This window comes from Sprattus sprattus (assembly GCF_963457725.1).
Source record: "Sprattus sprattus genome assembly, chromosome: 15".
Taxonomy (NCBI): domain Eukaryota; kingdom Metazoa; phylum Chordata; class Actinopteri; order Clupeiformes; family Clupeidae; genus Sprattus; species Sprattus sprattus.
In genome coordinates, this window is record NC_137913.1 from 21,561,233 (window position 1) to 21,586,549 (window position 25,317).

Below are 25,317 nucleotides of genomic sequence, written 5' to 3' on the forward strand. Positions count from 1 at the left end.
CAGTCAAAAACTCTCCACCAGCCGCCACTGAATGAAACTGAACAGCTTTGTGATTGAGCCAGTAAATGATGGAGAGAGCGGGAGAGTGAGAATGAAAGAAAGTGAATTTTAAAGGCAGAGCCGTTTGTTTGGCAGGGTATTCGGGGGGGGTTGACACAGACCCGTGGAGCTCGGCGAGAAAAAGGGGCCCTAGTGGTGAAGATGTTCCAACTCATTGAGCATGTGGCAATGCGCTGCATTTCTCATACTGCCCTGATGCAATTGAGTTCGGGACATCAGGAGCACCCGCTCCACACCCCCGGGCGCCGCGTCGACTGGCAGAAATGAGAGACTGATAGCTGCTCGCTGCCGCTCAGCAGACCTAGCCAGAGGCAAACATCTGACACACACAGCCCCATAACCAAATAATGCCAAACAGATCTCACTGCTCACGAAGGGATATGGCAAAAGGATAAGGGAGATGAAAGTAAAAAGCCATGCAGTCAGACCTAACTCTTGCTTTGTAACTACTGTAATAATTGTAATTACTGACACCATTTTCAGACAGAAAGCATTTTAAATGCTTTAAATGTCTCACTGTGCTTTTCATATTTTGTATGTATGGACATCTCTGGGATGTATAGTTGCATTATTTGTTTTGTCATGGCAGGTTTGGTGAGATTTGACCTCTGACTGTGTCTTTGATTTTGTCTCCTTCCTGTGAGGTAATTTCCAACTTTTGCCTGTGTGTGTTTCAGCTGGCCACCTGGGACCCTGTGCACGGCCTGAACGGGACCCTGACAGACAGGAAGCTTGAGAACAACATGAGGGGCGTGGTCCTGCGAGTGGTGATTGTCCTGGTAAGACTCTATCTCTTCCTTCCTCCCCACTTGAAAAGTTTATTCTGGTTTATTCCTCATTTCCGAGAGAGCGCCACACTGCGCCACACCTGCCGAGCCAGCCGGTTTCCTCTCGCGCTAAGTCTACTTCCTGATTCTGATCCCTGACTCAGACACTAATTAGCAAACCAAGGTGCCATGCTAGGGAGGATTTCTATTTGCTGAACCTGAAATCCTCACTTCAATGCCAGCTCTGGGTTTGCCATCCTCCTCTCAAAACTCCATGGCATTCTGGGAATTGCATCCCAATTAGTGCCCTGGTGCTCAGCATCCCCCAATCCCTTCCCTTTATTTTCCCCTCTGATTGGCACAGGGGAGAAAGTGGCCACTGGAATGATCCAGGCGGCCTATCAGCTCATTACGAGCCATTTGGAGGGGGAATGAATTGAAACCCAGGGAGCGGCGCTATATTGAGATTTGAGTTCAGCTATCTCGCCTCCAGCACAGATTTGAGTGAGTCCCTGGAGTTCTTTAAAGATTCAGCGCTTTAAATTCTTCATATCCTTCCTTTGAAGTCGGCGCTAGAAGAAAGAGATGATGCTACCACTTTGCGGCTCCTTCTGTGTCTCTCCCTCTCTCTTTTTTACTTTCTCTCTCTTTCTCTCCCAATTCTCTCCTCCCTCTCTCACTCTCTGTTTCTGCCCCTTTACTCTTTCCCACTCTGATGTTCGTGGGCCTGTCAGACTGAACTTTGAGTTTGTCAGGAGTGCTCTTCGCCCCTGCAGGGACAGTGTTGGGGGGCTGGGGGGCGGTTTTTAGAGGAACTTTGCTGCGCTGTATCGGAGGGGCAGGGTGATGTTGTCCCCCACCTGTAATATGTGTAAACACTACAGCAACAACAGAAGGAACAGCAGAACAGCAGAGGGCTTCTCCTCCTTCATTTAAATGATGCTGTTTATGGAGAACTGGTTGCTAATTAGAGCCAGCTGTGAAAAGTGTGTTGCAGCTAGGAAAGAATATAGAAATTGCAATGATTACTGTTTTCTAGCTTCTTTTTTGAAATCTCTCTTTGCTGCACACATCTTTAGTGTCTTTTGTTTTATCCACATGACTCCTTTAGCCATTTAGGTTCGGTTATCAATTACAAACATTGACAGTCAGCCATACTCCCCATTCATTGAGATAGCTGAATCTTTTGGTAATTTAACATTTGCTGGTGAACTCTAAAAAATAACCACAGCCATCACATTTTAATTCTTCAGTTAAAGTAACATTATTCACAATTTGACACTTTTAAGGTATCGTTTTATAGGCAACTAGTTTTGGTACCATCCTCAAATTAATTTTGATAGCATATAGTCATGTGAAGGAAAGGTAAACACCTGTGTCTTTCCCACTAGCCACTCAGGATATGCAATTGGAAGCTCTTCTTGGTGTCCTGGCTGGAACAACTTGCAAAAATGGAAGAAAAGCTTTTACAGCATGACATTGCTATATATACTGCCAAACGACAACAGTTAATGTGTTTCTTCTATCCGTGTCAACTGGGCTGTTAGTGGTGTTTGCAAGGTTTTTGCATGGCTTTTAGGTAGTTAGTGTGCCATTATGATTAGATATCCTCTCAAATTAAAATTGGTTTTATGATCTGTGATAATGCAGTACTGTTATGCGTCCAATTACTGTAGATCACAACTGCATTATGGGAAAATGTAACTTATTCAGGCGGAATTGGACCAATACGGAATTCAGTGTCAAATGATCCATTTGGAAAGTCAGGCCTTTTTTCTTATATGAGCTCATAGATACTTAAAATTAAAATTACTTTTTTTTTTTTGGTGTGAAATATTACTACTTGGTAAAGAGGTAATACTGTGAATGATGTCACAAACCTCCAGAAGAGCTTTTTACTAGAGATGCACCGATTGCAAAATTCTTGGCCGATACCGATTTCCGGTTTTTAAGGAGGTCTGACCTGCCAAAACCGGTTTTTCCGATACCGATTTTCTAAGAAATAATTATAATCATATAATAGACACCATATTTGTTTGGCGTGAGTACCCTTCTCCCAGACAACATTTTGCTTATATAACTGCAATTAAAACCACAACTAGTGGTAGGCTATATGCTATCATAACTCCCCTTTTCAAGAACACTGACATTCAGTCCAGTTTACAGGTCAATAACTAGGATAAAACTAAAATAAATACAAACAAAAGATAGAGTGCACTATTATGTACTGAAAATAAACTGGTTCTCAAAGTAAATTGCACATTTCAGGCCTTTGACCTCTCTAAATAAAAAAGTGCATCATAATATGGGATAAAAAAAAAACCATCAATACAAACAGGTAGCTTTAGGTTGTGATGAAAGTACTCCATCCTACTCCCAATGCAATCACTTAACCATCAATGGCAGGTTCTTCTTCACAAACAGAAGCATCTCTGCCTTCTCACCAGAAAGCCTGTTTCTTTTCTCATCTATGACATTACTAGCCAAGCTAAAAAAGCGCTCGCTGTCGACGCTTGTACATGGAGCAGAGAGGTAGGCTTGGGCAAGTGCAGGGTAGTGTGTTTTTGTTTTCATGCCAGCGTTTTTTACATCCTAACGTTAACGTTACTCGACTACTCTCAGTAGAGTGACAGACGACAGACGAATGACAGACGTTAATTTGTGAAAATAGCGATCTTTTTCTAACAAACATATTCTACTCAACTGTAAGGAATATTATTCTGCATAATGATCGGCTAAATATCCCGATGTGTTTCACATTTTTAATAGTTATTTGCGAAGATATCCATATATTTGTAAACTTCTTTTTCTGCACTGGCAGCCACATGTGTAGCATTCCATAATGGGACTAGTGGCAACGGGATTTCTGTTAGGGGAGTTGCCATGGTAATGGGTTGACTTGTTGTGGTTATTCTGAGCACGAGTGAAATACGCTTTTATTAAACGGAGAGCTACTTATCCAAAGAGATATTTTCTCAGTGTGAGTTCTTGAGAGAGCCCTAACACGGACGCTACACATGTCTTATTTTTGACTTGCAAGCATTACAAACAGCGTGTTTTGGGTCGTCCTGGCACACAGTCAAATAAGTCCAAATCAGCTACATGTTTTCTTCCCGAGTCTTGCTAGTTTTTAGCTGTTTTGCTCTGGGCGCCTTGAGCTGCTACGCACCGCGCATGCGGGTCAGTTTGATCGGCCGAAAACCGGAAATTACGACAGTGACCGGCCAGTCACCGATTGTGGCCGGTTGGATATAAAACCGGCTTTTTTAATCGGCGGCCGATTGATCGGTGCATCTCTACTTTTTACGTAGCTTTATCCACAACAAACCTTTTCATCAGCATCCCTCGGTCTTGATATTGTTGTCTCCCTTTCCCAACTGAGCTACAGGACCTCACACAGGTGAAAACACGCAACATATCTTCTTTTAGTACCCACTTAAAATGAAACTCAATTTAAACAAACAAATGTTCATTTAGGAAATGTACTGCTGGAAAGCACTGTTAGCCTATGTTTCAGTTAAAAGGAAAAGTAAGCTATAGAATTGTTTATTATTTGTAAATTTCAAAGCACTTTTATGTAGTAGGCCTACGCCATTTCATTCTATAGTTGGATGTCAAGTCCAACCTAAGTCCAAGCAAGGAATTTTAAATTTTAAATTAAATATAAATTTTATATAACTTTGCAGCTTTTCTTGTACTCTTTCCAGTAATGTTTGTAAACGTATTTTTGTTTTGTATTTCAAATTCATGAGAAAATATTGGAATAGCAAAGATATTGGTCTGATTCCTGAGAGATGTATAATGATAAAGTCTGTGTGCTACTTGCACTTTCACTTGTAAAATGAAATAGACTGTTAAGTCGTTAAATGGAAATGTGAGCAATGTAGCTTCTTAGGCATGTGACATCTTCAGGTGTAATCACATCGTCACTTGACCAGCTTTATTTCTTCATGTACTGAGCCTAAATATATAGGCTCACTTAGACATTTGTGGCATTCAAATACACCTGTACTGCACCATCATCAGACAAACAGCTTAATATGTGTGCATTCATTTAGATTGTCAGACTTTTGAGTGCTATGCTGCTAACACTTTGCACATGAGTCAAGTGGCAAAGTAGGGAAATTGAAGTGCTGACTTCTGACCCTTTTTAATTAACTTCAAAAGCTTAATTGTCATGTTTACTCTTTCCTGCATTTCAATTTCAATACAAATTAAATGCATTTCTTTATACAGCATAGTGCCACTCAAAAGTGACACTGCCTTAAGCACTTTATGTATACATGCCTGAACCTCCTAGAGCAAGCTTTTCACATTAAGGTTGTATTTTTTCATAATGCAGTTATCCACTATGCAGGGCATCAATTCTACAGTAAGATACTGTTTAATTTATGGACAATTTCCCATAATGCATTTGTGATTTACAGTAATGCACTACAAAGCTGTTACACAATAATTTACTATAGAAATCACACTATAAAAGTGCAGATTTCACACAGATTTCTAGCAGTGAAACCCAGTAGCCTGAAAAGCACAGCTACACCATCCTATTAATTGAGAAGAGACTCCAGTATGCTTCTGCAAGAGGGTTCAACAAATAAGGGTACCTAAACCTTTGAGAAATGGGTCATCCTAGTGAATCATCCTCAAGTGCAGCCATTGTTGTAAGGTTAGCTGGTCTGCAAATGACACTGCTTCTTCTTTGTCATCATCCGAAATAGTCGTCAGAGATCGCTGGCAAGCCGGGTAGAAAATGTACCCTGGCCAGGTGATTTTCAATTGAAGGTCTCTATACTATATTCAAAGCAAAGAATGGGCTGGCAAAACAAAGGGAGGTGGTCTCTCCTTGTGTGAAATTGTATGTGTGTGTGTGTGTGTGTGTGTGTGTGTGTGTGTGTGTGTGTGTGTGTGTAGCTAATGTGTGACTCATGTTGTGTGTGTGTGTGTGCGTGCGTGTATTCGTGCATGTGTGTGTTTGTGTGCGTGCATCTTTCGGCCTGTGTGTGTGTGTGTTGTGCGCATGCTCGGCCAGCCATACCGTGCGTGAGCATCGCAGCTCCGTGCCAAACTATGGCAATTTAAAATCTTAAACATCTCGCCCGTTGTAACTGCCATCGTTAATGCAGCAGAGGTAATATGCTTTGGACTTTAGTACTAAACATGTGCCTAGTCACAGTGATACGATCAGCCTTCAAACAAGCCTTGATTAGTGGCCGCATTTACAAACAGCAAACGCGGCAAACCCACGACCCCGTCCCGCAACCATCACAGGACGGCCAGGATTTACCTGTGGATTATAACAACTACATGCGCCAACTACAATGTAATAATCCTGGAGGTAGCCTCTACATGGACATAGCCTTCCTTGACAAACTGACCAAATACCAGCCCATTGTTGCTAAAATAAGAGACCTAGGCTATACATGCAAGCTGGTAGTTTTGATATTTGGAAGTCTGGGGCATGTCCATAAGCTTTCGGTCAGTGGGCTACGACTGGCAGGACTTAGTAAGAGGCAATCCAAACAACTAGTCAAGTTCTGCTCTGTATCAGCTGTTATAGGTAGTCTTGCTGTTTGGCGTAGGAGATGTTTCTTGTACCCATGAGTCACTAGCTGTATTTAACCTCTGAGAAATGTTTGAATCCTTTCTGTGTGTGTGTGTGTGTAGCTAATGTGTGAAACACACACACATATACACACACAGACCTTACTCTTTCATACATTATGCATGTCTAATAAAGCATAAGCCTTATTGAAATCAGCATTGCACCTTTTGCGAGACGTAACGCTGTGTATCCATATGCACATATGTATGTGATTGTCTGTTTGTGTGTGCGCACGCGTATGTGTGGTAGCTGTGGGATTGTGATTTTCAGTATATCATGGAGGATCCAGCCTGAAGAAGCCAGATGAGCTTCTCTCTGAGACTTGTGGATAATAACATCACTGGAGTGTTATTTAAAGCATGGCGACAGGCACAAGGCAGCCATTGATTTGCTGCCTTCCCCATAAAGACCGTTCTAGCTGTGATCTATCTGGGTGTAAAATTGCCATTTCCAGTTTGTGGTGTTATTTTAGAAAACAACTGCTTTAAGGGGGAAAATAAAAATGGCAGCGGATGTTTCCTTCATCACTCTCTGACAGTGGAGTACATGGAAGTGTGCTGCGAGAGGCATATGTTATGTGAGGCTGGGACTCTTAGAACAGTAGGAGGTGAAACAGGGTGGAAGAGGAGACTACTATTCTGCAGGGTGGTTTTGTTTCTTTATTTATTTATGCGCCTGATTTGCATATGATAAAATTTAGGAGGAGAAAAAAATACATGCCCACTCCTTCCTGGCATCAAGCGAAACGCTCCCCTTTGCCACCCTGAGCCTCACAAACCCCCTTGCGTGTCGGGCTGCGCCACATGTCAGCGTCTCAGCTCTGCCAACCACCACCCCCCACCTCTTCCTGTTCTTCTGCTTCCTTTTCCCCCGCCACCTACCCCCCTTTCCCTTTTCTTCCCCACCCTCATCCCCATCCCCCCACTCCCCGAGTCCCTCCAGGTTTGTGTGAGCCTGGGTAGGTTCCAAGCATGAGCGGTGCTGACGGGGTACAGACTCTCCGCGGTGCTGCTGGAGAGCTTGTCAGGTCTGGTGCTTGACTGTGTCACTGTCAGGATGGATAACGGCAGCCTGCTCAAGTGCCTTTGAACATTCTGGAGGTCTCCCAGCTGACACCAGTGCGTGCCCAGATACGCCTTCACACAGACACGCACACACATGCACACTCATAGCCATGCCTAGACAACAGAGGCGTATATACATTCCTGTACTAGAGGCCGCATATTTTTGTCCAGACGCAAGTCCAAGGGCGTAGTCACCATGCCTGACCCGAACCCAACAGGCATTTCGGTTTTTATGTCCAATCCCCACTCAAGCCCAGTGGAGGCTTCTCCATTGAGGAGAGGGAGGAAGATCCTCCTTAACATTTTGAGAATAAAAAGTGTATTTTGCCTAGACTACTGTGATTAATAAAAACCCTTAAATATGACTACTTTAATACCTTTGTATATGTAATGTTAGTTTCCCTGGGTAAAGATGACATTAGCACCCCCTATCGCTATCGAAAATTACTGCCGGAGGACCTTCCTCCCTCTACCCTCCATTGACTCCCATTCATTTCTCTGCCTGCGCTGGCGGCCGGTGGAATGCGTTGACTTCAATGGCAGAGAGGAGGACGATCCTCCTCTGAGAGGGTGTGACTAGTTTAGGGGTCTGGATAGCGCTAAAATCTATTAACGAATAGGCTGGAGTCACGTCTGCGCTATGAACCAATAAGCAGAAGCCCTGGATATGGTGGGTGGGGTTATCCCCTCAAATGTAGGCTACGAAAGATAATCTGCTCAGTCTAAGAGACACAGTTAAGCGAGAAGATCTGATCATTTTAATAATGAGAACACATTAGCAAATTAGCAAATAAAGTAAACTATGGAAACCGAGGACATTGTACATGTTTTATTACAGAAACCATTCCATGGGGTGAGTTACAATGACAAGTTGGCCATTAAAGCAACAGGTAGACCAATTCCAAAGATTGAAATCACCAAAAGCAACGGCAGAGTCAGTGTCAGTGTCGTGAGTGCTAGATTGTTTGCTAGGTAGGCTACTCGTGGGTGACTGGTAGCATTACCAACAATCGGTTATATTGCTGGCCCTGTTTACTAATGAATGTCAACTCTCCAACGTGGTATTTTCATGGATTTACTGATATAAAAAATATTGACAGGGCAACCAAGCGCCACGACAAATGTCAAGACCACGTTGGTGCTGCTATCCGCCTTTCATTGCTAGGCGGCACCATGCCTATAGAGTAGGGATGGGAAGATTCACCGGTTCGCCACGATGCACCGGCATAAAAGTTCACGATACGATAGCCCGGATCAAAAAAGTGTGGACCGGATACAATGTGAGGTGAATCGCGATGCATCGGTTCTAACATTTTTGTATCGGTATAATCTCAATACAAGACCAATCATTTTATATTTAGATAGATTCCACCTCTCTTACTGTTTCTTAAACGCGCTCTCATCTCCACTGCTGTTAATGGCCGCTTTTCGTGAAGTCTATAACTTTTCTAAAATCACTATCTGTCTGCAATACCGCTCTCGGCCTCTACACAACTTCGGGGCTCTCACAGGAATAGACAGTGGGGATAAGCGACTATTACTAACGGTGTTTTTCGCATGGAAGTCTCTAAAAATCTACCACCTTATTGAACGAAATTAAAAAGAGTGAACGTGCAGTTCTCAGACACCAGAATGAACACGCTCACAGTATCGTTCATTAGGCAGTAATACCCTACGTTCAGTTCACTTTCACCAAAATTATGAACGAGTTCATGAACTTTCATTCAATGAACGCGTTCAGACACAACACTGGCGCTTGAACCACGTTTCAAAGACCTGGCTTTCTTGGAAGAACAGCACCAAGGACATGGTATTTTTAAAGATAATAGCAGAGGTGATGATGGAAGAAGAGGTAAGAATATACTCCATATACCGTAGCTAAACTCTCTATTTGTTACTTGAATTTACCTGTGCCTTCCTTAAATTGGAAAAGGAAATCTAGCAGCTAGTCTCCATTATACTTTTTTCTTCATCCTGATCATGTGGATCAACTCAAAACCTAAAGAAAAACCTTAAAATAGGGAAAATAAGATAAATTGATTGCGTGAGGCATTTGATCCACATGTTTAGGATGAAGCAAACTGGGTTGTGACTGCCTGGTAGGCCTATAGTTAAAAAAAAAAAATGACATTTAGAGAACACTTACACACGTACATATACATGTTATATTTTGTCAGATACCTTTTTAATGATTTGTTGTATGACAAATAAATGAATCATTATGAATAATATACAATTTCATTATTTTGTATCGCACCTTGTTGAATCGCATCGTGTCGAAACGCATCGTGTCGAATCGTACTGCATCGCAATAGGGGTGAATCGTATCGTATCGCATTAGTAGCTACTTCTATGTATCTTTAATGTATCGGATCGTTGGCAGTGCATCGAGATGTGTATCGCATCTTCCTCAGTGATGAGATGCACATCCCTACTATAGAGCGGTTAGTGGATGAGGGTGTGCGGCTGCAAATTCAACAGCACAACGCTAAAGTGCGTGGCAATAGGCTAGGTGCACGAAATACTCAGAGGTCGTTTACATGGAGCCTAGTTTGTCAATCTGACACGGATAGCTAATACAGATAGCCCTATCATACATACGAACACTCTCTATCCGCACCTTGTTTCCGCAACAATCGCAGTCCGGGGTAGAAAGTGAGTAGATTTGAATCGGTACGGGGGCTGGTGTTCGTCTGCACGGTTTCACGCAACCTGATGACGTCACTGCCCCACGTGATCAAATCGTGATCTCCAACCACTATTTATATCCCTTGTTCTCCCTCAAAATCTCACTCGTGGTGGGCCTCGAATTCACTAACATTAACCCAGTCTTCTGATTTTTGATTAGCCCCCTATCTTGATCTAATTCTTCTTATTCAGACGTAACATAACTTTCATGACCACACATATAAATTGGCCAGCGATTTAATTTTCTTTTTTATTCATAAATGTATGTAAAATGCTCGGAGCAATGCATCATGGGAAATGGGATGACAGACATGTCATGTTACTGTTCCAAACTCTTTATTATCAATAGAAAAAATAATTCATTTTCGCATATCCTTTAGTCTGACCACTGATATTAACTATCATAATGTAATGTTGTTAATTGGAGCTTGAATGTCTTGTGTAATGTGTTTATCCTCGTGCTGTGAAGTACCTTCTTCTAGGTTTTTCACGTTTTTTCAGTTGTGTAAATAAAGCGCTAAAGCACCACCCACAGGCGTGAGGTATGTACTACAGTCGGTTCACCACAATCTGCTGCCTCCGTGTTTACGCAAATCTCTCGTTGCCAGCCTCCGTATTTACGAAATTAAAAGATTCGATTGGTGTGAAATAGGGGTGTGCCAAATAATCGTCATGACGATGCATCGCGATTCTAATTTTCACGATCTACTGCATCGATTGTTGACGCCAAGTATCGATTATTAATAAAAAAAAAAAAAAAACATTTTTTTTTTTTTTTTTTTTTTTTTAATTGCATGAATGGTTGGCGAACATCAAGCATTTCCGGCCGCGCGATACTGCGACAAGTCATTCATAAACAAAACATGCAGTGTATCCAGTAATAATAATATTTGTGTTAAGTAACCTCCAAAAGTCGTTTAAATAAATACAGCTATGTATGAACTGAGTTGCTTTGAGTTATCAATTGAACACACTATCCAGATCATACACAGCCAGTCAGCCACTGGTAATGGCTTCATTTTTTTCTAACAGTGTTCAGTGAAAATTTGCAATGCATCGCAATGCATCGCAATAATTCAAGTATTGCGATGCATCGTGATAGAATCGCATCGTGGCATGTGAATCGTGATACGAATCGAATCGTGACTTCTTTGGCAATACCCACCCCTAGTGTGAAAAGTAAATCCGATTCGGAGGCCCTAGACTTCGTGTGCATAGCACCTCAGTGTGGGCTGTTTGTTTCCTGTTTAGCCAGGTGTGTTTGAACCTGCCACTATTCTGAATGTAATAGGCTAGGTGCACGAAATACTTAGTGTGGGCTGTTTGTTTCCTGTTTAGCCAGGTGTGTTTGAACCTGCCACTCTTCTGAATGTAATTAGTGTCTACAAGTCCTTCTTTATCGTAATGCTGATTCACTAGGTGCAACACCTAACCAGGTCCGTGTAGACGCTAATTACATTCAGAATAGCGGCAGGTTCAAATACACCTGGCTAAACAGGAAACAAACTGCCCACACTGAGTATTTTGTGCACCTAGCCTATAGGGAGGTGGTAAAACGTCTGTTAGATGCAACGGCTTACCTAGGCATGCTAGAGTTGTCATTCAGGGGGCATGACGAAGGGGAAAATTCTGACAACAAGGGCAATTACAGGGAACTTGCGGAGGTGATAGCTAAGTATGACCGTGTTCTGGCAGAACATCTGGAAAGCTCCACCGTCTTCACAGGCATGTCAAAAACAATCCAGAACGATCTAATTGCAGCCATTCACCATTCGATTGAAACAGAGCTAGAAAAGGAACTTAACAGGGCACACTTCTTTTCCTGGCAAATTGACGAGACCACAGACATTAACTGTCATTCTCAGCTGTCTGTCATCTTGCGCTATGTTGATGACCACGGTAAAATTCAGGAACGCCGTTTTTCTAGCCAATAATACTTGCGCAAAAGGATGTAAGTGAATGATTCATAGCATGATGCATTTGAAATGGCATCAATTATGGTCTTGTGTCTTCATTCTTCTTAAAACAGTTGTAGCTGAAAATAATCAGACAAATTACAACCAATAGCTTCAGTCATTGAGTGGAAAAAATAGGCCCAATGATTGGCCCAGAATCTTTTATTTAGTTTTACAAATCAAGAGTAGTCCTGATTTGACTAATTGGCTTTGCATCCTTTCCTTCTGGCCTGGACTAGTCCATCAAAGACATGCTGCCCACCAGCTTTCAAACTACAATGCTGCCACTGGTGAATATCAATTTTATTCACATAATTATCCCTCCCGGCTATTTTGTGCTGTAGTTCACCAAAACACCCTGAAACAACTTGAGTCTCACATACTTATGCCACCAACAGTACAAACGGGCCAATGGCAACCAAGCGCGCAGTCCTTCCTCCCTCACTTTAAAAACCAGCAGCGGCCACTGCTCAAGCCCAATGCAGTTTGTGTGACCCGGTCACACACATGTGGTTACCTTGGTTACAGCTTGTCTGTTTTCCCAGATTACAGGTGTAAGCACCTTAAAAATGACCGTCAAAATGCATTGTTTTATATAGGCTATATCGCTAGGTTCATTGTTTTAACACACACAGTTACACACACATTACGCAATGTCATTGACTTCACACATATAATTACAGTACAGTTGCACCCATGTGTTGAACACTAACAGCACCTATGGTTAACTACATTGCTAACCAATAATAAGCTTGATAAAAAGAGTCACTTTGCCAAATGACATCCACCACAGAAGACAAGAAAAAGTATTTTAACACATATGAACCTACAGCCTGTCATTATTAGATATAACATTAAAACTTAGCATTTGAAATAAAAATGTAATCTTACCGGATCACAAGTCCTCTTGGAGTCCTCTTGCATTGTATTGTCACATAGATAAACAAATGAACCCCAGCACTGAACGGGAAGTAGCCCAATACAGACAGAAGGTCAATCACTGTTGTGTATTTTTACACTGTGTTTTCACTTAAAAGAACTTGAAGCACCATGCAAAACAGGCTCACCCAATCTAATTAGTAGTTAAAAATTAAAATGTTCGCTGCCTAGTTATTAGGGCCTATATGTTCAGCATATGTGACCAAACCAAATTATCATTTCAAAATGTTTGACCATCCCATCAGTCGGTTAGGTGTCCACCCTCTATTCCATACACGAACATGCAAAAGTGCATGTATGCGTGCACACACCTATACATATATGTGAAATCTCTCTCCCACACACACATCCATATAGTCTCGCACTCCACACACTTACCCTAGACAAACTCATACACACACTTACACACTTGCACACACACACATGCACACTTGCGCACAGTCTCATGCTTACATGCACTGACATGCATGAACACAGATGGATGGAGCGTGCTCTGCTCACAAGATGGCGATTATGTCAAAAGCATGCTTCACACAAGCTCGTCTGTAGTTCTTCATGCCGCACTATCGATTTCCCCTTCTGCTTTCCAGATTGTCGGCACGATCCGTGTGAATTTGAATCACTGCATGTGTAGTTGTGCGGAAGGGATAGCTATATAATGAGGAGGTGATCAATGCAGCACCCAGCCCTGCATGGGAAATACCACTTTTCTGCTCCTTGCCTTCGATTTTAACAAACACCACGAAGGTCTGCGTCATAATTGACAAAATAAATAGAGTAAAGGTTAGGGAGAGAGTGAGAGAGAGTGTCGTCTGAAAGAGGAGGGAAGTGAGAGAAGAGAGAGTGATGGAGAAACAAACCTGCATAGAAGGAAATAGGGCTAGGCTGGGCTAGGGTAAATGCTCCTTGATGGCAGACAGGTGCTGAGAAAGGTGAGACACGGGACAGGTGGAGGGAGTGACAGAGGGTCTCCGCTCAGTCCAAGGGGCTGTAATAGGGAGGGCTGAGGTGGTGGTGCTTGTGGTTGTGGAGGTGTGGGGGATGGGGGGGTCTGATGGATGGCCCCTAACGGCTCCAGTGGGAGTTGGCATGCATGTCCACTCTTACGCTAATAGCTTATTGAGCGACGGGGGCCAGCGAGGATTAGAAGGCACTGGCTTAATGTGCAGACCGCGTGCAGTCAATAACGCCCACTCTGCAATAAATCTGCCTGACATATTCCCAGAAACACGCCCGTCATCAGTGAGGATTTATTAATGTGTTCAAGAAACAGAAAGAGAAAGATGGAGAAAGACAGAGAAAAAAATAAAGTCCCCAAATTTCTCACAGCGGGGCCACGCCAGGCCACATAACGTTTCCATGACATTTAAAGGGTGGTGGTAAGCAGAGGTCAAACTTGCCGACTCTCAGGAAGTCCAGAGGGTAGTGGGGAGGGGAAGGCAGGGGGTTGGTGTTGTGTGAATGGGGTTCTCGATGCTGTACTCAGAGTTAATGCTGTCGGTCGCATGTTAAACAAGGCCATTACTACCACAGGACTTGGTGCACCCTTGTGTTTTGTTCGCCTCCCCCTCGCCCCTGTGACTAACCGAGAGGCGAAACGTGCCAATGCCTTAATGTGCCACATTATTTTCCTTTTAACAGCATTGAGTGCTTTTGTAGACCTGTGAAACACGGTAAACTGGTGCTGAAATTGAAGTAGATGCTTTCTGCGCACTGCTAATGGGGGTGCAGTGTTAGTTGACCACTGTGGAGACACATAGATGAATGGTTTTATGGTATTCATTGAAGGCTTGTTTTTTGGTGATGGAAATTTTGGTATGACTTAAATCTGACAGGAATTCTCTTTTCTTCTCTTCTCTTCTCTTCTCTTCTCTTCTCTTCTCTTCTGTTATATTGTCCTTTTCTGCTCTCTTGTATTCGCGTTTTCACTTCTCTTCCTCTGTTTTTGACCTGTGATCTACACTAAAGAAAAGCTGGTCAGTTGCTGTTTACTGATCTTTCATCTTCCCTCGAGCCCTTCCCTCATCATCTAGCGTTTATAGGTGACTGCTTCAGGGCAACCATAAGGATCCCTTCATTTCCTTTTGCGCCCAGTGTTGTTGCCGGCGCGTTCCCCGCCTGCCCGCTCTGAATAAACACAGCCTAAATAATTGATGTTCCCTCAGTTTACTCCTGTTTTGCACCTACAGACCAACTGTCAGCTTTCTTTACCATTCAAGTGAACATTTTCTGTTGCTGACCTTCTTTAGAATTCACTGGAGGTATCAGGGTAGCCTTTGGCAATGTTTATACTGCAGCCTCAGAGTCAAACTCTTTTACCATCACTGCCCTCTGAACAGACTGCACTCTCCTTTTCTTGGGAGCCTTCATCCAGATTGAGGGCATCCTGCAGTTTCGGCTCATTTTACTATGCCAGCAAAACAGTCGAGTGAGTGCTCGTGTCCCCCTATGTGAAGACTAATTACCCTATTGTCTGAATGTCAGGTCTAACTTACTCTGCCATACTGTTCACTACCCTACATTCTTCTCTCATGTGTTTGGCACTTTGTGTGATCATAGCGGTAATTAAGATGCTCTGGTAGGAGAATCTTTTTTTCATGATTTTTAACCACTTTTCATCCATCAAGATAAAAAGGGATCGCTTAATGTCTGCAGTGAGAAACACAGAAATAGAAAAAAAGGAGAAATTCTTGAAATGTTAGTATCCCCTGGGTGTCCAAAAATGGACCATATGTGAATAATGCATTAAGTACAAGCAACATCAAGAGCCAAGTTAACTAATGTTTTGATAAATGCCATCCCTCCCCCCCAAAAAAGCAAGCAGAACAGCTTCATGTTCAAACCCCAAGTGAAGTGGAAAAAAAGTTGAAGGCAATTTCCTAGAATGTCTTTACTAACGATTTGACATGCAGATGTCTCCTACCATATTGGACTGTCAAGCTATTTTTTTCCATTGATGTCCAACAGATAACATCCACGGTTGAGAAATTACAGAGCATTACACTGGGCTGAAGTGGTAGGTTACTCTCTGGAAAGAACTGAAACGGGTCTCTGGCTAGGAGGGAGCTTTGTTGGCCCCAAGCCACTGATAGGGCATGCAGGAGAGGGTGCCTTTCCATTGAAGTAGGCTGTGAGGGGTTTGCACAACCCCAGCACAACCACCTTACCATCATCCCTCAGCCTGAGAAGGCAAACACCAGGCCCTCAAAGAGAAAAGCAAAGAGAAGCCAACGTTATGACTGGTCAGCTGTGGATAATGAGAGGTGTCACGTTGTCCCCCCCTTGAACTCAGGTGGTGCTTAAGCCCTCTTCCCGTCTTCTGAGTCAGCTCCCCAGCGGACAGTTTAATCTGAGTGGAAGATCAGGCAGTTAACAAAAGATTATGAGTTGTGTTGTATAGCCAGTGACAGTCACAGTGTGGTGCTTTGAGTTTGTGTGGCTAACGGCTTTATTTCAAGCCAACACTAAAGTCTGTAATTCTGTCAGTGAGAATGGACGGTAAAGAATATGGCTGGCAATTACAATTTTAATGTGGTATAATACTATGTTTTCAGGAGGAGCCATTCGTGATGGTGTCAGAGAATGTCCTGGGGAAGCCCAAGAAGTACCAAGGCTACTCCATTGACGTCCTAGACGCCCTCTCCAACTACCTCGGTTTTAAGTATGAGATCTACGTCGCTCCGGATCACAAGTACGGCCTCGCGCAGACAGATGGCACATGGAATGGCCTGATTGGAGAGCTCGTCTCAAAGGTAAGAGCGAATAGACCTTATGATGATACACTGTTCTGGATGTGTAGCTCCACTAACTCACAGCTTTGAATTTTCAGTTATGTTCAGAAATGAACGGTTGACAATGCGGCTAGCTATTGTTTTTATTCTGCCATGACTAAGCCTGCATAAGACTGTTACTACCATCCAATTACTACATACATACTATGTACTACATAACATGACTGAGCCTACATAATATTACTAATACTACTTATACTGTATCAATACTATTGGGCCTGTTCAACACTGCTTATACTGGTAATAATACACACATACTGATGGCTTTGTTTGGACATGATAGAGCCTACACATTATTAATAATACCAACAGAACAGTACATATACTATAGTTTTTATTCTGACATGACAGAGCCACGCTTGTGCTTTAAGTGAAACACATTTGTTGTGAAATTCACCAAAGTGGTGTAAACCCAGTGATAAGAGATGCCCCCACACAACGGAAATGCCATCAGCTGCCATGCACAGAGAAGGAGAATCTGTAAGCAGCTGGAGGTCAGCACAGCATTTTCAGAGCCATTACCCATGACCCCTCACTGCTTTCCATTCCACAACTCTTTACAGCCTCCCGACATGGTGCCCTTTTTTCCGCCAGTCTCCGCCGGAGCCTGCCTCTCAACATTACAGCTGCGGGAATATGCACAAGAGCCACATTGTAGCTTATCTCCATGTCCAGAGAGATAGACCCAGTGGGGGGACACACAGGGGGAAAAAACACGGAGCTGAATCCATAAAATGAGGAATATATCCAGCCATATCACACGAACCCCTGCTCTCTTTCTCCTCATTGTTTCCCCCTCGCTCTCATCTCTGTCGGCCCCTGTGATCTGTCAGGGCTTGATGTTTCTTTGAAAATGTATTCCAGCTCAGAAATTGTTCTCCCTCTTTTTTTGGTCCTCCTCCACACTTTTTCTGGCAAATGATGTGTTATCATGAGAAGGAGTTGGACGTAGATTTTTTTCTGTCTTGGCACAGAAAGAGGACTCGGATTCACAGTGTAGCACCTTATACTTAGCCGGGCGAGGTACTGATATTCATGCATAGTTTTTTTCACATGTGCACACCTTCACACACTGATGCACAGGTACTTGCACAAAAATGAAAGATATAATGCAGGCAAGCCTGTTTGAGAGTCTATATTTTATGGTAAGGCTTTTTCAGGCACACAGAAACGAAGACGCAAGGCACAGAAATCATTTTTCTCTCGTTTGTGACTTGTGGAGTTTGGAGCATTACTGGTTTCCAGCATGCTGACCACGCAGTGATGTGTCCATAAAATCTCTTGGACGAAGAAGCTTTTCCGATTATGAAGGGGTCACTTTGGCTGTCCAAATTCCATAGTTGGAACCAGGTACAATAAGTGCATTCAGTCACAGAAAAATAAGAATGCCTCTTAGGGTCCTAACCAAATAACGGTCATTCTTTTTTTCTTTTTTGACATGAGCTTGCCAAAAAAGATGCAAAACAATGTGAATACACCTATTCAAGCATTATATTAAAGCTAACTGACCGTTCTGAGAGTTGGAGCAGATTTTTCCAGCATTAAAACATTAGTTAAAATACACATTGTATTTAGTAGTGATTCAGCCATTTTCGTTTGTTAATCAGTGTAAAGTCTAATTTATTCATGTAATCATAATTCTGCTTCTGACATTTCTTTTGCTCGTACAGCTTGACACCCATTGAAATTGGCACTAATACTATACTGCCATCTGATGGCATAGGGAAAAGCTCATTGTGTTGAACATCTCACAAAAGATCTGTTTGAACAGTGTGCGGGTGTGTGTGTGCGCGAGTGTGTCGAGTGGAACCAAACCCATGTGTTACCCTTGTTACCCTTCAGTTACAGAGGCGCAGCCATTGTGCCCAGCGTGTTGTACTCGCTTTGTGACTAGTTGCAGCTTGTGCTTTTGATTCTTTCTTTCCATTTTTCTTTCTCTCTTTTTCTCTTTGGTTTACCAGCACCGCAGCACAATAGCTTTTTTCTTCACCCGCCTGTCTGTTAGAAGGGCCCCTGCAGCGTTCATTGGTTCCATCAAGTGGTTTCTGTTCCTTTACAGTGCACACTTGGGTGTTCTCCCTACATGCTACCCTTAAGCCTCTCCCTCTTGCGAGGAAGATGCCGGGGAATCATTGTCCACGTGTATGTCTCGTATGCCGCACAAGTGACAATTTCTGCCCGTTTAAGCATTTTGTTTCCTTAGCAGAGCGTGAAATTAGCAGATTTAGTCATCTGTGTATTCATTATGAGGGTGTGTGTGGGGTGGGGGGTAAAAATAACATCAGTCCATACTGCTGACACAGAGAGGGAAACCTGTTTAGTTTTGATTAACAATATTTTTTTCCCTTTCGTGGAGAATAAGAAGTGGAAGAATAAAAAAAAAAGTTAATTTGCTAGTGATAGGCCTAAGCCAATTTGCAGACTCATTACGTTTCCAGAGCACTTGCCAGATGTTTTTTTTCCTCTGCCGTGGCGGGCTGCACACGGGAACATGGCGTGTGATCATCACTCGCCATAACAGGTTGCGATACAAGCAGAGGCGCAGATAGCGCAGCGCTGCATGCCCTCTCACGGCGCCTGCACTGGGGAATGAGGGGAGGCAGAGATGAGATACAGTCACTTTGCAAGGTGATTCTGAATGGGCGTGAGTGTGTGTGTGTGTGTGTGTGTGTTTGTGTGTGTGTTATAATGTGTGTTGGGTTGTGCTGTGTATGTAACGCTCCTAAAACCCTACTAAGTTAAGCATTAAGGGAGAATAGCTATCGGTTCCTTGCAATTAAATAAATCTTGGGTCCCTGAACTATGAATTTAACCAGAGTAGGGATAACTAATATTTATATAAAATGGAATTCCAAAATTCACAAGTAACAATGACTGAAGGAACATCAACCAAAATGATTTCTTTGTCACAGGTAATGTTAATTTTCCAAAACAAATAAATAAATAAAACCACATTCAGCAGACTGAAAATTTATTTAAAAGACACTCACATTACAGTTAACATACAAATTGTCTGTTCCCTTTAAACTGAAGTTTACACTTTGACAAACAAAACTTTTGACAAGTTAGCATTTGTACCATCTCCAAATTACCAAAGCTAACATTAACACTGTAGGCGGCTAGCTAGCTAGCTTTACTGCAGATAACAATGTAGGAGGTTAGCCTACCAGCTAGCTTCACTGCAGATAACAATGTCCACACCCTTACACTAGCCAGTAAACCCTCTCCCAACCCTACATGAAGCAGGCCTGGTTAATTGCTTGTGTAAGTTGTGGCTCAATAAAGCTTAAACTGGCCACTTCACTCCATAGAGCAACTAAAAGAAAAGTCTATCTGGTTCCCAGCGAATAGGTCTTCTCTGAGCAGTGTTTCTATGAGTCCGTCCCGAATCTCCACTTAGCTGTCAGTGTCAAATTCTGGATTGTTTAGCCAACAAGCTTTTGAACACTAATAGAGCACACACAACGAACCCAGCTCTGGCCACGCCCCCCTTTTCGACTTCAACTCACACACCTTCGCTACAGCCTTAATCACCTTCCCAATCCCCTGATCGGCTGCATTTGCCTCAGTCACCTTTCCAATCGCGTACACCTGGCACTTCCCTACTTATACTCCTCACTCCCCTCACTTCCCTGTCTGGCCTCGTTGCAAAATGGACTAAACTTCCAAAGACAACCTGCTTCTGCCTCCAGGCCAACAACTCTGAGTGTGTGTGTGTGTGTGTGTGTGTGTGTGTGTGTGTGTGTGCGTGTGTGCATGCTCTGGCCCCGAACCACTGATAGGGCGTGGAGGTTGGGATGCCTTTCCATTGAAGTGGGCTGTGAGGGATTTGCAGCACAGCCTCCTTTGCACTGGTGTGTGTGTGTGTGTGTTTGTGTGTGCGTGCATATGGTGAGTGTATCTGTGTGTGCGAGCCAGTGCTGTGCGTTTTAGCGCTGTGTGTGTCAGTAAGGGCGGGTGTTTGAGGTGAATCCATCTCTTTCAGCTGAAACAGTCTGCAGCACTCCAAGCCCCAGTACCCGTGTCCCCCCCTCTACCTCCCTGGGGCCGTGAACTGAGGGGGGCGGGTGGTTTGGTTGGAGGGTGCCCGATTGGAGCACTTGTGATGTGGGAGCAGCCATTATCTCCGTCTGGCCAGGCAGACTGGAGCTCTGACCCGGGCGCAAACACTGGGGCCAGCCAAGGTCCCCCCTCCACTCCCCGAGAGCTCATCCACGCTAATGGGCTAGGCAGCCAGCTTAGACCTGCCTGCACCCCGCCACTCCACAGGGAGGGGACACTCTTTAGTATGCTAATGCTGCCGGCTGTTGACGTACCTGCTCATCAAGCCAGAGCCTCTCTTTTTGTTGTTGTTGTTGTTTTGTTCTCTGCTTATTTTCCTAAACATGTGGGAGACACAAAGAAAAACTTTATAGAGCTTCTTAAAGAAAATTGAACATTTATGATGAGGAGGTGAGGAAAATTGCCTCCAAACAAAAGAATACATTTTCCCCCCTGATCGATAATGTTATTCTGAGTTTTTGCATTCGCCCTCCATTTTCTGTCAGCCTGACGTGCTGCGTTCACTCTCCTACTTGTCTTTTGTGAATATGACAACTATGTGAATTAATGCGTGCACTGGTCCGGTGTTCCAGCAGCATAAACACTGGCAATCATCAGAGAGTCTGACTGGCGGGAGAAGCAGGTGTGGTTATTGGTGCGTTATTGTGTTAATGATGCACTCTGAGAACAGGACACCGTGTGCTGAGGATGACTCACTCCCCGGCTTCTATTATTTTCTTTTTTGTTCTTTTCTTTCCTGAGTTCATTAGTTCATTTTGCAAAAGGACTGAAAGGTGTTTACAGGTGTGTGTGTGTTGTTTTTCTGTGTGTGTGTGTGTGTGTGTGTGTGTGTGTGCGCGCATAGATGTCCACAGGCTGGTGAGCCTGATTTTCATATTTCATATTATTTCCCTCTAATCTTTTCCTGATGTCCCTGTGTCTGTGCGTGTGCTTCTTCCCAGAGGGCAGACGTGGGCCTCTCTGCCCTGACCATCACCCCGGAGCGCGAGAGTGTGGTGGACTTCACCACGCGCTACATGGACTACTCGGTGGGCGTGCTGCTGCGCAAGGCCGAGCGCACAGTTGACATGTTCGCGTGCCTGGCGCCCTTCGACCTCTCGCTGTGGGCCTGCATTGCCGGCACCGTGCTCCTGGTGGGCATCCTGGTGTACCTCCTGAACTGGCTGAACCCGCCACGGCTGCCCATGGGCTCCGTCTCCTCCACCACCCTCTACAACTCCATGTGGTTCGTCTACGGCTCCTTCGTCCAGCAGGGTGAGTGAGCATGTCACGGGTCACAGCGAGGACAGCGTCTGGGGGGAAGACACCTGAGACAGAGTGAGGGAGAAGAGAGGGAGAAAAGAGAGTTAATGTAAGAATGACAGGGAGAGAGAAAGTGGGAAAGGGGAGAGAGAGAAAAAAGAGAAAAGTAGTAGAACACAGACAAGGGAAGAAACAGGATAGGAACTGAGACGTATCACAATCCCTTCAGAAAACTTTCAAGTTCATATGAGGTCATAACTGAGAGTGAGTTCCTTGTGAGAGTCCAGGGGAGGAGAGGGGATAAGAAAGGGATCCGGGGGTAGGAGAAGGGAGCAGTAGGAAGAGGGTGGAAATGAGAAGAGGAAAAGAGTGTGAAATTCCACATGGGAAAAGAGTTAGGACAAATTGACTCCCCAAATGAACGGGCAAAGCCTCTTGATTCTTGGATCCCTTTTCCGAGGCAAATCATTTGCCGTGATTGAGTTGTTTCATAAAATAAAAAAACACACACACACACACACACACACAGACACTGGTGAATTGAATAGAAATATTTCTATTTGGAGGCTAGCAGCAAAATCAGAACATCCTCCATCTACATACACTAATGATGGTGATGAAGATAATAGTTTGCACTAATTGCTCCTTGTCATACAGAGCCATTTTTCTTCTAATTACAATCATTCGCATTTGAAACAGAATCATCGTTGTGAAAAATAAATCTATTAATGCACCCACACGCATCAGGAGAAACAATGAAGCAAATTGCATGATCTTTGGCAGAGGATACTTCTGTCAACTTTTCAATAGGGGTCTAATTATGGTGCATGACAAATTGCCCTAATGAGAAAGCAGCGGATATGAGGCGGCCACATGCAAACACGACACAGATGAGCGAGAGATCCTAAAGAGTTGGGCCTTGAATGAAAACACTGATTTTGTGGTTCTGTTGGGCAAATAAATTGCAACTAACTGGCAGGCATGGCAATTTTAAGTCGTCAGATTTTCGTCGTCAGATTTTCGTCGTCATGCTCAAGTTCATCACCAGGCCCGACAAAAGAACCAAAAAACACAGAGAAGGAGAGAAAATGTATTCACGGATCGTCCCTTACATTTGATGTGTTGTCAAGACCAGAGGTACAAATAAGCACCTCCTCTGAACAAGCGCATTAAGAGGGTACGTGATCAGAATGATTGTTGGGTTTGCATTTCAGGCTGACACATTTTTAGGCTCATGCAAACTGAAAAGCATTCAGTGGGTCATTTGTCAAACGCTGGGTGTTGTTTCGTAAAGCGCTTTTGCTAACTTTGTTCCAGACCGGCACAATCCAATTCCACCGGTCGGCCAGTGTTTCTGTCTGGGCATATATTGCCATTTTGAAATAATAACTGTCATATAAAGCATTCTGTGTTATCTGCACTGCAATCTAAAGAGATGTAGGTGGAGATGGAACTAGAAGTTGTTTCGATAAATCCATCTGGTCTGTGTCAGGCAGGGAATAGCTGTGTAAATTGCCACTTCTGAGATCAAGCAGTTGCAGGAGCTTTGAGGGCAACAGCTTAACACAGTTTTGTGATTTCAAATGACTTTTCTGGAAGCTCCCTGGTCTGCTGGCAGTTGTTAAGTGAACCCCAAAAAAATTAAAACATTAGCCATTAATGCTGCTGATCCTGATATCTTAATCTTTTTTCTCCCTGAGGATTGACTTTAATTAACCAGCAGGGGCTGAAAAACTGCTAAATCATTTGTATGTCAGCTCTTCGATTTAACTATCACACTTGGTGGTGTCCAGCAAAGGCCGAAACGATCCTCTGCCATGTTCGCATTGACTTTGTTCCATTACCCACCCCGAGTTTGTATGAAACGTGCATCCAGCGTTTCTAAAATAGTTTTAGGCCTGTTTAATTAATGACACTGTCTAGGGGGGGGGGGGCAAGAGCGGAGAGCGATTTGGTGGTTCGTTTGAGGTGGGAAGCCCAGAGGGGCGAGAGGCGGGAGTGTGCGCGGCGTGAGGCATAGAATGGGGTGAGACGGACGGACGGCGAGCGTTGCCTCTGGGGTTTAGCTTGTCAGCATGGCGCTCCCGCTTGCCATCTCTCAATTACGAGTGCTCTCAGTGGGGCTCTGCAAGTGAAGGGTAATAAAAGGGCCCCGTTCCATCCCGACCAGGCAGAGCACAAAGTCAATACAAACACACACATGCACTCATACACACACACATGCACTCATACACACAAACACACACACATACACTCACACACACTCATACATACACTCACACACACACTCATACACACACAAACAATCACTCATACACTCACACACACTCACTCATACACACAGACACACTCATACACACACGCTCAGATGGGAATATAGATTCAGACACAGATGAATCATATACACACACAAAGGCAGATACTCTCTGCGAGTTCTTAAAAACACACAGATAGTCACACTCGCGCACACACATGCATTCACCCGCACGGAAGTAGACACTCACTCATACAGGTGCACACCTACATGAAGGCACATTCGCATAGAGCGTTTCACATTCTTTTGTCTCTGTTCTCATTCTCTTTCTCTCCCTCTCACTGCTTGCCTCTGTCAGTTTCACACTCCCACACACTCACTTGCACTTCACATACAGATACACACAAGGGAGAGTGAGCAAGAGGGAGGGAGAAACACACACACAAACACACACAAACACTTTCACACACACACATACATACTTTCGCATCATTGCAGCTGACAGCCTCCCTATACCAGCCTCACACACCTCCAGGCCTGAAACAGAATCTCTTACTCTTCTGTCTCTCTCTCTCTCTCTCTCTCTCTCTCTCTCTCTCTCTCTCAGACATGCACCAACTCCCCAACTGAATAACAATGACTGCCTGGGCCAGAGGCTGTCTACTGGCACTTTCATCTTCACTTTCCAACAACCCCCCCCCCCCCTCTCTCCATCCCCCTGTCTTTCTCTCTTCACTAGGGGTGGGAATTGCCTCAGAGGGGGGCGATATGGTTCAATCACGATTTTTGGGCTATGTGATTTTACGATACTGCAATATTGGGATTCGATTCTGCATCTTGAATTGCAATTTATTTCTCCTATATATTACCTTTCATAACGAAATATCTCT

At 43.8% G+C, this 25,317-nt stretch overlaps 1 protein-coding gene across 1 annotated transcript in view; it reads left to right on the plus strand.

Annotated features, from left to right (window-relative positions):
- grid2 (glutamate receptor, ionotropic, delta 2) overlaps positions 1–25,317 on the plus strand; it is a gene marked incomplete at both ends in the record, with an annotated part of 276,437 nt that overhangs the window by 199,926 nt on the left and 51,194 nt on the right. The window contains 3 exons of the mRNA XM_080852173.1: positions 738–839; positions 16,633–16,830; positions 21,873–22,185. Of these exons, the coding sequence (XP_080708299.1) occupies positions 738–839; positions 16,633–16,830; positions 21,873–22,185 (613 nt within the window). The remainder of the gene's footprint in view (positions 1–737; positions 840–16,632; positions 16,831–21,872; positions 22,186–25,317) is intronic.